This window comes from Eumetopias jubatus, unplaced genomic scaffold (assembly GCF_037043125.1).
Source record: "Eumetopias jubatus isolate StellerSeaLion01/CBP00866 unplaced genomic scaffold, mEumJub1_p1.0 scaffold_1, whole genome shotgun sequence".
NCBI lineage: Eukaryota > Metazoa > Chordata > Mammalia > Carnivora > Otariidae > Eumetopias > Eumetopias jubatus.
The window spans coordinates 217239641-217252756 of record NW_028274807.1 but is presented as its reverse complement, the minus strand read 5'-3'; the positions used below and the strand labels follow the sequence as shown (position 1 = coordinate 217252756).

Here is a 13116-nt window from a genome sequence, read left to right as displayed (position 1 = left end):
TGCTTCTGGACGGATGACTGTCAAGCAGGGACGCTGGTGGCAGGTGGGTCTGCCCAAGGCCCGGCTCTCCTGGGGCCTCGTCTGTGCTTGGGCTCCGCACTCTCCCGCCTGCGATTCCAGCTAGAGCTGGTCTGGCTTTCCGTCTGCTGACCCAGCCTAACTCATCTCGAATTGTCCCTTGTCCACGTGGTGTCAGTAAAGCCAGTGGAAACGTGGCAAATTAGACCAACATGAGCAGGGCCTGCCTCGCAGCACCTGTTCCTGCCGCTCACCCACATGCCCCTCACTAGTGGGGTGCCCTGGGAAAGGAAGGGAGGGCATGTCCACTGTGCATCACTGGTGGACCCCCGGAGCCCGTGGGTCAGGCAGCTCCTTGCCACACCGCCCAAGCTCAGGCGCCTGGACGGTGTGTGGGGGTGACATCACCTCCATCATGTGGGGAAGGGCACATGGGCAGGAGGGGACAGGGAGCCCCAGACTCCAGCCAGCCCCCTGGCAGTTCGAGGACCGTCCAGAGTCCCCGGCTGCGAGACCCCTTTATACTGCCGGGCGCGCGCTGGCACCGGCAGCACACCCAACAGGTTAAGTGTCTGTTTTACAAGTTTATTGGATCATCTTGACACAAAATCATTACAGCAGTGTGATATGTCTCTCCTTTATCTGGGAATGTCGATAGCAAATCAATTCTTATATAACACATCATACAATTCTGAGGTTCTAGAATCACCGCACAGGATTCTGTAATAGGTTACTCTACATGCTAAAGTGACAGTGTTCGTCAAAAGGAAGTTACGTCATTGAGGACCATCACCTCTGAGACAGCTCATCTCACGGGGCGTGGTCCGGGCTCCCTGTGCCCCACCCCGTGGGGTACATTCCAGAGGACGGTGCCACCCCAGGAGTACGCCTTCCCAGCAGCTGCAGGCATAACATGGGACAGACCCTGTGGAGCATCCAGCGACAGGAAGGACCTGGAATCCCAAACAGTCCCACCACCCACCAAACGATGCCGACGGACACACATCTCACTGAACGGGAAAAAAACCGTAAACCAACAGGGTCCAGGTCCTGCTCCATCAGGGATCCTGACTGGCCCCCCAGGGCGGGTGGCAGCCCCCCGTCCGACACATGAACACGCAGGTAGGACGCAGAGAACACGACAGACAGCGGCCTGCACGACCCTCTGGCCACCAGACGTCCTGACCCACGGCTGGGAGGGGGAAGGGGAACACCTCCGCAGTGAGCTCGTGCCCGCGGGCGGGGCGTCTGGGGGCCTCGTGGGACTCAGACGGCCTCACGGAAGCAGGACACGCCACTCTGCGCCGTCCACGGAGCGCCCGCAGCCCGGAGAGCGGGGACGCCTGCTGCTCAGGTGGCCGGCCTTGCTAGCGGGGGCCCTGCCGGTGGGGACGGCATCAGGGCTTTTCGCCAAACAGAGTGGCAAAGAGTCAAAGTAAAAACAGCGACAAGATACATCAACGCAACGCGTCACCTCGCCACGTCAACAGTGGGCGCCGTGTGTCGGCGAGGCCACAGGCCAGGCTCAGCACTTGGCCAGCGTGGCTTTCAGCTCCTCCAGCAAGTTGCTCAGCAGTGTCGAGTCACTGCATTTCCCATCAACGGATACGGACTTCTCCCCCTGAAAAAGAGAAAACCACCCCAGAATTTTAAAATACATGAAAACACTGCCTCGTGATGGTATGTTCATCCTTTAACTTTTCACAGTGCCCTCCTTAGTGTTCTGAGAACCAAAATGAGGGAGGGGCCCCGGGTCAGATGGAGTGTCTGCCTGGGACAAGTGAGGAGACCGGCCGAGGCGCAGGGCGGCCCAGGGCAGACTAAGGACAGAGACCAGAACTGGAGAACCCTTATCCCATGCCGTGTGAGGGCTGGGCAGAGCGGGGTCATCAGGCAAATCCCTGCATCCTCACTGGGGACCTCGGGGGGAGCATCCAGAGCCTCGAAGATCCCGGAGAGGCCAGTGGGGAAAGCAACCTGTGAAGTTATCCAAGAACCGCTGGGGTGGCTCCCTGGCACTAAGGACGCATGAACGTCCCCCTCACGCGTGCATGCACCGGGGCACTGCGGCTGGGCCACCCTGACAAGACAGATGTGCGCTGGAACCAGAGGTCCAGCACCTGCGGCCTGTGCTCACACCTGCACAGCCATTAACACGGCCCCAGTTAACTCCGCATCCAAAGACCCGGGAAACGCCAGCTCAGCTCAGCAGAAAAGACCGCAGAGGCCAGGCCAGGCCGAGGCAGCCGGGGACCGTCTGACACAGGTCTGCAAGCACCTACCAGGGGGATCCCCAGTGAGCAGTCCCAAACATTGTTGAAACAAACAGGAAAACAGAACATCTCAGCAAAAAAATGCAAGATCTGCCCCCATGGAAATGCTAAGATTTTTTTTTTTTTTTAATTTAATTGACAGAGACAGCGAGAGAGGGAACACAAGCAGGGGGAGCGGGAGAGGGAGAAGCAGGCCTCCCGCGGAGCAGGGAGCCCGATGCGGGGCTCGATCCCAGGACCCCGGGACCATGACCTGAGCCGAAGGCAGACGCTTAACGACTGAGCCACCCAGGCGCCCCACCCCCCCAGGGAAATTCTAGATCCAAACACACAACCCTCAGCATGAAACGCGCACCGGGTAGGTGTCCCGACGGCTACGACAGCCCCGCGGGACAGACAGAAGGTGGGGGCGGGGATGGGAACACACCGCTCCAGATGCCTGCTGTTGGGACGCCACAGGGACAGGAGAAAGAACCCAGTGCCGACAAAGGGTTTTTAAAAAAATGACTGATTGATTTGAGAGCGGGAGGGAGGGAGGGCGGGGAGCGTGCACGAGTGCGAGAATCTTCAAGCAGACTCCCTGTTGAGTGTGGAGCCCCAAGCAGGGCTTGATCTCACAATCCTGAGATCGTGACCTGGGCCAAAACCAAGAGTTGGACACTCAACTGACCGAACCCCCCTGAGAACGGATTTAAATAATAGCTAAAAACATCCAAAATTGTGCAAAACGTGAAAATGCAAACAGTCAAGAAGTGAGCAGACTCCCAATGGCTAGACAGCCCTGGAGCAGTGTTGCCCGGATGCCGCGGCTGCCGGCACAGAGAAACCTCAGGGCGGCAAACCGCGCCCTCCCACCAGGAAGGGTCGAGGGCCGGGGCTCTCAGCAAGAATACTCAGCTGCAAAAGGAAGGGGCACGACATTAAATTTGTTTTTGGAAAGATTTTTAAGCCATCTCTACCCCTAACGTGGGGCTCGAAAGGGGGCTTGAACTCATGACCCCGAGATCAAGCGTCAGATGCTCCAACGGAGCCAGCCGGGTGCCCTGGAAGGGGCAGGATTTGAAAGCACCGAAAGGAGGTCCAAGAAAACTAGTCCGGGGAAGGACCCCGCGGCCCACGGACGGCCAGTGTGTGGAGGGTGACCACGGGGCCGAGGGGCCAGCGGGCGGCAAACGCTGAGCCCAAGACGCAGGACAGAGAGGCCGGCGCAGAACTGGAAGGCAGAGACGGGAAAGGCAGCAGGAGGAGCCCCGGGCACGGCCTGAGTGCCCACGGCGCCAAGAACATGTGGCCCCCGTGGACAGCGTGTGCGAGCACTCCCGCCAGCAAGAGACAGACACACCATGTCAACACCGATCACAAGACAGCAAGAGGGGCTTTTTGTCTGACGTGAAAGGACTGGATGGCAGAGTAAACCCCGTGAGATGAAGAAAGAGGGACCTTTGAGGGTCAAGACGCCGTGACGCCCGTCGACACCCTCTAGCAGACACGGACTGAGCCCCACGGCACAGGGAATGGGCAACCTGTGTGCTGCTCACTCGGGTGTCTGTGTCGCTGGCGATCCTGTCTGCAGGGGCCCAGAGGAGTTGGGACCACCGCCAGCAGAGCCTGGTGACTGCCACGGGGCGGTCCGCTCTACAGGCAGAGCACTCAACCGTTTCCACGTACCCACGGAACGCCACCCGCCACAACCGACCACGTCTGCGGCCAGAACACAAACCTCCACGCTTTCAAAAACCTGAAAACAGAAGCAGCGCGTCCTCCAACCAGAGTGGCATCAAACTAGAAATCGGGAGTAGAAAACCATCCAAACACGCCACACTTCTGAGTAACCTGTGGCTCACAGAACTGGGGACAGACATCGGGGTATGTTGTGAGCTCTACAGAAACATGAAAACGGAACGTATGGAAATTTGTGGGGATCAGCAAACGGGCTGCTTCGAGGGAAATGTATAGGATTGAATACTACATGAGAGAAGGAAAGTCTCAGCTCCCACCTAAACCAACATACAAGAGCGCAAAATAAACACAAAGTGGGCAGAAAGGAGAAAAAGAACAGAACTCCACAAAATTTACTTGCTGCTTATAGAAACAGCGAAGTTCCTAAAAGAGTAGTTTTATTTTGAAGCAGGTTCCACACCCAGCGCAGAGCCCAGCGTGGGGTTTGAACTCAAGACCCCGAGATCGAGACCTGAGCCGAGATCAAGAGTCAGACACTCAAGCGGCTAAGCCCCCAGGTGCCCCTAAAAAAGTCATTAAAAAAAAAAATTGAGGGAATTGATAAACCTTTGGCCAGAATGACCAAGAAAAATGAGAAAACACACACACTGCCCATGTCAGGAACGAGGGAAGGCCACGGACCCTTGGACACGAGAGGAGAGAAGCAGCAAAGACTATTCCCACGTGGACCCAGCAGCGGAGGCGCAGGCGCACGCGGCCCCCAGGCTCACCTTCTTCATCAGGAGGCAGACGTGGTGGCCCTGGATGGAGCGGCTGTACATGGAGGCGCAGGAGTCGACTCTCTCCACCACTGCAACGGACGGGGCGCGTGAGGCCGGAGCTGGCTGGCAGGGAGCAGAGGGACCACCACACAGGCGCTAAAAGCCACATCCCATCTCTTACCAGAAAAATGGTGGTGAAAACAGATCTTCGCCAGAAGGTTCTGGAAGGACATACTAATGCCATCGACTTTGATCGAGCTCATGCTCAGGTCCCCAGACTCCAACAACTTGGCGAAGGCGTCACTGCGGGTAGGACAGAGCACAGGGACGCTGAGCACACGCAGGCTCCCCAGCCCCCTCCGGGCGCTGCCTTCCTTTGGGTGTCTGCAGCTCCAGGTCTCTGAGGGTCCTAGGAGAGGTCATGGGCTAACCCGTACCTCCCCCAAATTCCCATGGTGAATCCTGACCCCCAGACCTCAGAATGTGACTGTTTTTGGAAACAGGACCCTAATCCAATATGACCAGCGTCCTAAAAAGAGCAGACCAGGACACAGACACGCACGGAGGGACCGTGGGATAGGGCGGGGTCCACGCCGGCCTCTGGCGCCGGGAGAGAACCAGCGTCTGGCCCGAGCAGCCTTGTGCACCCGCACTGCCTGCGTGCTCGCTGCACAGCGGGCAGGACGGGGCTGCGGAGGGGGGGTGCCGCACACCTGTAGCAGGGCGTCGTGACCAAGTACGAGGTGCAGCTGAAGTGCAGCTTGAAGTCCAGCTTCTCATGGGTCGAGCCCTCGTCGTTCTGTGGGAGCAGGTGCACAGAATGAGTGGGGAGCAGGGCACTGTCCCACAGGCTCCCGACACCGCCTCGAGCCCTGCTACCTTGGCAATGAAGGACAGGGTCCCCTTGAGCTTCTGGGCCATGACGATGCTCTGGATGGTGAACACAAACTGGGCCTCGTTGGAGATGCCTGGGGAGGGGGAGGCGAGAAGGAGCGGGGCCCGAGAGCGGCGTGGGGCAGTGCCCCACCGCCATCCCGCACCCTGGCGGGTGGCAGGGATACAACCCCACCCAGGGCCCGTCCTCAGTGCTGTCCACCTTGGTCAGAAAACCAGGCTCAGCCCGAGGGATGCCAGGTGACAGGACGGGAATGGGGTCCAGGGACCGGATGGAGGGGCCGCAACAGCAGGAGCCTCTGGCCTCCCGCCAGCCCCGGGCAGCCTGCCGGCGGCGCACACACCTGGGGGCAACTGGAAAGGCACGGGCACGCCGTCGCGGACGGAGGAGCCCTCCGGCCGGGCCAGCCTGGCGTTGAGCGAATCCAGCACGTTGAGCTCCATGTTCTTGAGGAAGCTGCGGCTCTGATTCTCCAGGACAACAGACACAGTGACCTGGCTGTCCTTCTGCAGGCTGCCCTGGATGTCGTACGTCTGCGGGGCAAGGTCAGGGTCAGCCAGTGCCCCCCGGAGCCCCCTTCCGGGCCTGCACAAGGGGCCTGGGGAATGCCGGCACCACTTGCTATACAAACGCAGATCATCTCTGAGAAGAAAAAGTACCCAAATCCCTACACAAGGAACAGAATTCCATGCTGCCTGTGGTTCCAGCAACTCCGGCCCTTTCTCTGACGGCCATTGGCCGTCACGCCGGCCCTTTGCCCCACGCACCAGAAAGTACTCCCTTGCCCCTCTCCCCCCAGAAAGGCTCCAGTGGGGGAGGCTCTAGGCGCAGGAGCCCTCGGACGCACTCGTAGCCTCCACTGTCGCCAAGACCCCACCGCCTCCCTCCACATACCCAGAGAAAGGACTCCACCTACCCCAGCCCCTGGTGCTCTAAAACGCCCACACCACTCACCATCCTGATGTAGGAATTTTCGGCCAGGAGGCAGTAGCTGGACATGGGCTGGAAACAGAGGAGAACACTCAGCTTGGGCCAGGGAGAACCCGAAGGTGACGGCTCCCGACACAACAGGGCCTGTCACGACCTGCCAAGCACTCCAGGCGGAAAACACTGGAACCGAAGAACCGGGGGCGGGCGGGGGGGGGGGCCCCAAGGAGCCTCCCTGGGCCCCGGACAACATGAGCCTGCACCTTAGGGACTCCTGTCATGTGACAGCACCGCCTCCCTGATGCGCCGAGGCCCCACTGCCCGCCGGCCCGTGGACGCAGCTCCTAGACTCGGCTGGGCTCTCTCCCTGCGCCGAGGCCTTGGCGGGCTGTGGAGGCGCCCCGGGCCCGCGGGAGGCGAGGGAAGTACCCCTCACCGGGAGAGGCTCCTCATCAAGTGCGCCGTTCTCGACAGGCTCTGCCGCCCCGTTGCTGGGAGGCTTCTTCTTGGATTTTTTCTTGTCTTTAGATTTCTCCTCCTTCTCCTTCTTGTGCTTCTTCTTTTTATGCTTAGATTTCTGGAACCCAAAGGGCAGATCAGGGTTAACTCTAACTTCTCCGGCCGGCGGTGCCCAGCAAGGAAGGCGCAGGCCGTGGTGACTCAGGAGGCCGCGGACACACGTCAGCAACACTCTCCTGCGTGGCAGAGCGGACGGAGCAGCAAGCCCCAGGCCCATGGGGAAGAGGCGAGCACCTGGAAACCCACTGCTCAGTGGAAGGTCGCTGCCCACAGGTACAAACCCATGGGGAGAGCAGCAAGAACCCAGACACCAGCTCCTCGCCGTACCCAAGACAGATGAGAACGCACATCCACGAAGAAACCTGCCCACCCCTGTTCACGGGAGCACAATTCATGACAACCGAAAGGCAGAAACTTCAGCAGGCGAGTGGATACACACAGCGTGTCCCCCACACACGGGCACGTCCCACAGCCTTGAACAGGAGCGAGGCGCCCACATGCGCTACCCAGGGACGGACCGCGAGCCCACGACGCTCAGGGAGGGAGCCAGACACAGAGGGCCACATGGGGTGTGAGTCCACGTGGGTGACACGTCCAGAACAGGCTCATCCGCGGACGGGAAAGGAGCTCATGGGGGCGGGGGCTGGGGAGGAAATGGGGAATAACGGCTGACGGGCGTGGGGTTGCTTTTGGGGAGATGGAAGTAAGCAGAGACAGAAGGGCTGCACAGCCCTGTGGACGCAGTCGATAGCACTGGACCACGTTCCCTACAGAGATGACCTTTACAGCAGGTGGGCGACAGCCAAGCTGTTGTGAAAACCAGGAGCCCAGAGGCACGCCGACCAGACGCCCCCCGCAGGATTCGGGCCGCAGGCAGCCAGCCCCCCGCCAGCCACAGGGCGGGTGCCCTCACCTTCTCGCGGCCCTCCGTGCCGTCCTCCCCCTCGTCGCCCTGCTCCCCTCTCCGGGGTCCCTCACCCTCTTCCTGAGGGGCAGCGACGATGGCATTCGCTTCCGGCTCTTCCTGCAGGAGGCCGGGTGGTGAGGCTCAAGGGGGCGGCGAGGTCTCTGTGTCCTCCACCCGCCCCCCCATCCCGGCCCGGCCTCTCTGGTCAGCACCAAGGCGCGTGGCCGCCACACGGCGCAAGCGGCTGGCCCAGGGGCGGTCTGGGGGCCCTGAGTGCGGTCACGGCCCAGGCCCCCAGGCCCCATCCTTAACAGGAAGCAACGGCTCAAGGCTGCGCCCAGCTCAGGAGCCGCAGGGCCGTTTGTGCTCAGGGCCGTTCTCAGAGCCACCAACTGGGCCAGACCGTAGGCAGGGCACTGGGCTGGCCCACATCTGGCTGGTCTGTGCAAGGGCGCCCCAACATCCACACACCCCTGGGGTGGGCAGAGCCCAGAGGTGGTGTCCCCGGACGCCTCGGACAGGCAGATCGATCAAGGGCCCATGGGGGACCGTGCAGGGCCGGCACAGGCCGCCGCCCAGGCTCTTACCAGGGCTGGGGCTGCAGCAGGCAGCGGCGTGGTGGACAGCCAGAAGTCTAAGTCCTCGCCCTGAAACCACAGAAAGATAGGCCTTTGGCTTAAGTAGCAAGACAGGCTCCAGCCAACCAGCCAGGCGGCTTCAGCTCTGCAGGACCCCAGCGCGCAGGGAACTGACCACAACGTCAGGGCTGGGGCCCGGGGCGGTGCTTCCGGCTCTCTGCTCGTCAGAACAAGCAGCCTCAGACGTCCGTGAGCGCCAGCCCGTGAGACAGCAGCACGACCCGTGGTCCACACTTCTTTAAAAGCCCCAGCTCTTCCCCCGGGGTGACCACACGGTGGACACAGAGGGCCGTGAGGCTCAGCGGGGGGGTGTCTGCGGGGCCCCCGTACCTCCTTCTCCTTCCCCTTCTCCGTCTTCTCTCGTTCCTTCTCTCTGTGCTTCTTCTCCTTTTTCTTGGGCTTCTTGGCCTTCTTTTCCACGCCGGGGACGTCCTCTTTGTCAGCACACTTGGAGGCGTCCACGTTTCTGTGTTTCTGGACAGGCAGCTTCTCGCTGTCGGCCAGGGGCCTGGGGGCGGGCAGGCGGGTCACGAGTGTGCGGACAGGGTCCCGGAGGACACAGAGCCCGGGGCAGGCCCGGCCCCGCCCCCAGGCCTACCTGTCCAGGTCGATATCCAGGGCCCTGTAGGGGTCGTTGGGGTCTTTGTCATCTTCATCACTAGGGAGAGCATTCTGAGGGAGAGAGGAGCTCTGTGTCCAGTCCACCCGGCCCCAAGCCCAACGCATCTGTGGAACCCCTGCCCCGCTTCTCAGAAAAGGACAACCAGGCCCACGCTCGAGAGGGGCCCTCATCTGGGGCAGGAAGCGAGGTCGGGATGTGCCAGGCTCTCCCGCTCACAGCTCTAGACCCCTCTCCGGGGCCTGGGGCACAGTGCGTGCGGCCTCCAAGCCTCCCTGTGCCCCGGGGCGTGAGAGTGGGGGCACCCCAGGGGGCTGACCTCGGGCATCTCCTCGGTGACAATGTCCACCTGCTGCGCCGGGGTGATGTCCTCGTCACTCTCTGTGTGCAGGGAGCCGTGGCGCCGGGGCTTGCCCTTCTCCTTCGTCTTCTTCTTCTTCCTGCCCTTCTCCAGCCTCTGCCGGTGTCTGCGCTCCTCCTCCAGCTTCACGTACTGGTCCGACATGGGCATCCCTGTGGGTGCGCGCACGACCCGGTGCTCAGCCACTGCCCTGCCATGGCCCAGACCAGCCCCAGCCCTGAGAGTCATGTGTGGGTGGGGGGCCCCCCAGGGGCTCAGCACGGAGAGCCCACTGTGCTCTGTGCCAGAGGGAGGTGAGCAGAGGCTTTCTGAACGCCGACAGGCAGGCCCAGAGCAGCTAGGGTAGGTGAGGGGCTGGGGCTAGGGGAAGGAACGACGTGGCACCAGCATTAAGACGCGTGGGCCCTTGGCCTGTGCCCCCCATTCACCCTCCAAGTTGGGACCCACCACAGCCAAGGAGGCAGCAGGGGTGTGGCAGAGAGCGTGCATGGCAGGCTGGAGGCTTTCAACGCCAGGAGCTAGAACCGGCCCCCACCCACCTTGCTCACACTGCCCGTGCAAATACTTGCCTGGCACCTTGAGGGGCACCGAGAGGTCTATCTGCACCACGGGTATGTGCTCCACACCTGGCATGTCCTGGTACCGCTGGAGAAGCAAGAATCAAGGCGTTACTGGGCAGAACACACGACAGATGGGGATGCCTGAGGAGGGGCTGCGGCCCAGCACGAAACATGCAGATGGCCTGGGGTGTGTGGGATCCCGCTGGGGGGGTGGGGGCGTGGCTCCCTACAGACTGGGGAACTGGTCTGTCAGTGTGAACAAGTCAGAAAGCTTCCGCCCACTTTCTCTGTCTCGATCACCTACTTAGTTTAGAAAAGCAGTGCAGGCCGGAACCTAATGAGCACTTGGCGCCCACCAGGACGGCTGAAGTCAGAAAACCAGACGTTACAGGAGCTGGTGAGGGTGCGTGCGGCAGGCAGGGGCCGCCTGCGGGCCCTGAGAGGGCTGAGCAGAGTCACAAGGTGACCTGGCAATCCCAAGAGAAGGGAACCAAGAGAGCACCCACGCGCAGCGGTGTCCGTCTGGGGGAGCCTTGCAGGTGGAGAACAGGAATGAGGGCAGCGGACAGCACCTGGATCAAGAGCTGGAACGTGCAGCTGCCTGTACTCGGTGTTGTGGGTGGAACCCACCTGGCAGCTGGGCCACATGGACCTACTGTGACAACGAAGTGCCATCCCGCAGATGGGACCCCTAGGGGGTTGTGGGGGGGGGGGAGGGTGTCTGTCGAGGCTGACCTGGACCCAGCCTTACCTTCTGGGGGGACGGGGAACTTTTGATGTAGAACGGGTTGTTGGCCTGTTCCTGCTTCCGGGCTTCTCGACGCTGCAGGGACAGGATTCAAGTCCATGAACGCACGTGGGTCACACACCCACCCTGCTAGGCCACAGAACTTTACTGTCAGCCCTCAGCCAAAAGGAAGACCACAGCAGGAGCAGGAACGGGGTCAAGAACGACCCGAAGAGGTGAGGATGACCATCTCTGTTTCAAGGATGGGAGCTCAGATAGGTTGGATGAGCTGTCTGAGGCCTTTCAGCTCCAAAGAGCTGAGCTGGGAGTCAGCTCCCATTGCCTGGATATTCAGCCTGCATAGGGGTGGGAGGAAGGACTCCTGGGGGACACCTCTTATTTCAGAAACAAAGGAACCACACATAGTGGGATGGGGAGCTGGGGTAACACAGCATCTCTGTTCTTTTCCAGGCTTTCTGAATGTTGCACGTTGTAATCCTGCACCCAGGAGGCATGGAGCAGAAGCCCCCAGACACCAGGTCAGGCCCCCTTGGCTCTTTCTGAGGAGCTCTGGGCTCCAGAGAAGCCACTTCTCGTTTCAACGAAACCCAACCCAGACTTCAAAGGGCAGCTGAGTGCTTGCTCCCTGGAGGACCACAGCGCTGAGCCCAAATCTGCTAGGACCACGCACAGCACACGTGGGCTCACAGGGGTCAGCGTGCTCGAGCGAGGCCATCTGCCCCGGAGGCTGCGGTGGGCAGGAACCCTGCCTCCACACAGCCGGTGCTCACCCGGGCTAGCTCCTCCTCATCTGCCTCTGGCAGCCGCTGCTTGGCATGGCGCTGCTCCTCCTCGTGGAAGATGCCCTTGGGCTTCTCGTCCTCAGACTCGCTGTCTGAGGGCGGCTCATTGATCCAAGCATCCAGGTCCAGGCTACAAGACACAGTGAGGTCACAGAGCAGCCCCGGCCCGAGTGCCTAGCCCTGGACGCTCACGGCGGCACATGGAGCAGGAACAGCCCTGTCCTCTTGGAGACAAGGACACGAAGGCTAAGCCGCCACGTGCGATCACAGCTACCCAGGACAGAGACATCAGTCGACGTCCCGCTGCACTGCCTCCCATCCCGACCCATGTCGTCTGACTGGCCGTGCAGCTCACCCTTCGGGAACCGGAACTTTCTTCTGTGCCTTGGGGGCCACTGGATTCAGCTCCCCAGCAAAGAGGGCGCTCACTTCTTCTGCCACTGGCACGTCCTTGGCCTGAAGCTTCTGGATGTGCTTGACCAGCTGCAAGATGCAGGACGCCTGAGGGGACCACAGGGGCATCACAAGGGGGTCACAGAGGACTAGCCCTGAAGGCCACTAGGCAATGCAGCTCATTGCTCGGACCACGTGGATGCGCAGCCCAAGGAAGGCGAGCATGGAAGCCCCTTGCCTGAACCCTGCTGGCCTGAACCCTACTGAGAACATCCGAAAGCTCCCAGAAGCCATGGGCTCTGTGGAAGAAGCATCCAGCGAGGAAGAAACCAGCCCACAAATAAGACGTGGGGGTCATGAGCAGAGGGAGCACTGTTGTCCAAGAGAATCGCCTGGACAGGCCTGGGCGGCCCCAGTGGCCTGCAGTTCCTGCTTCCAGGAGACACATAGGCACCTCTGTGCTGCTGTCATCTGCGGGCTCCGACTTAGGACTTTGCCCGAGCGTGGCTCCCAAAGTTGACTCACAGCTAGGGGACCATAGCCACCAGCTGCACTAATGTCGTGCAGATGCTCTCAACCGTGGAGGACCAGGGCCCAGCGAGTGACATTCAATGCTCGTGTGCAGTTTGGATACCTGAGGGCCCTGTGTCACTCACAGGGCACCAGAAGCGGTCTGGCCTCTGATGCCCACACTGCCACCCCAAACTCCCACCCAGCTGCTGTCGCACAGGACGTGCCAAACCAGCTCTCCCCACGGCAGGAACCCCAGTCCTCACCCACTGAGAACCCCGCTGCCAACAGGATGCTTCCCTCAAAGGCCAACGACACACCCTTACAGCAGCTCCCACTTGTTTGCTGTCTCGTGTCTCCTCCCCCTCCCCAGGCCCCACCTGTGGGCCAGCACCCCCTGCCTGCCCCACCACGGGTGGGCCCAGATCTGCCCACATCCCCGGCTGGGGCAGAGCCCTGGAAAACGGATTTCTCCAAGTTGCCCTTGGGGAAAGGCAAAGCTGGATGCTATTGGGAAAACACAAG

At 61.2% G+C, this 13116-nt stretch overlaps 1 protein-coding gene across 1 annotated transcript in view; it reads right to left on the bottom strand.

Annotated features, from left to right (window-relative positions):
- Positions 1-589: 589 nt before the first annotated feature.
- The window catches only part of AP3D1 (adaptor related protein complex 3 subunit delta 1), a 39403-nt gene continuing 26876 nt past the window's right edge, over positions 590-13116 (bottom strand). Inside the window, exons 16-32 of the mRNA XM_028126094.2 lie at positions 12044-12189; positions 11677-11818; positions 10910-10981; positions 10168-10243; positions 9557-9750; positions 9217-9290; positions 8949-9126; positions 8568-8627; positions 7987-8097; positions 6991-7131; positions 6582-6629; positions 5971-6160; positions 5612-5700; positions 5446-5531; positions 4914-5035; positions 4742-4821; positions 590-1639 (exon numbers count right to left, since the gene is read on the bottom strand). Of these exons, the coding sequence (XP_027981895.2) occupies positions 1544-1639; positions 4742-4821; positions 4914-5035; positions 5446-5531; positions 5612-5700; positions 5971-6160; positions 6582-6629; positions 6991-7131; positions 7987-8097; positions 8568-8627; positions 8949-9126; positions 9217-9290; positions 9557-9750; positions 10168-10243; positions 10910-10981; positions 11677-11818; positions 12044-12189 (1905 nt within the window). The 3' untranslated portion in view covers positions 590-1543. The remainder of the gene's footprint in view (positions 1640-4741; positions 4822-4913; positions 5036-5445; positions 5532-5611; positions 5701-5970; positions 6161-6581; positions 6630-6990; positions 7132-7986; positions 8098-8567; positions 8628-8948; positions 9127-9216; positions 9291-9556; positions 9751-10167; positions 10244-10909; positions 10982-11676; positions 11819-12043; positions 12190-13116) is intronic.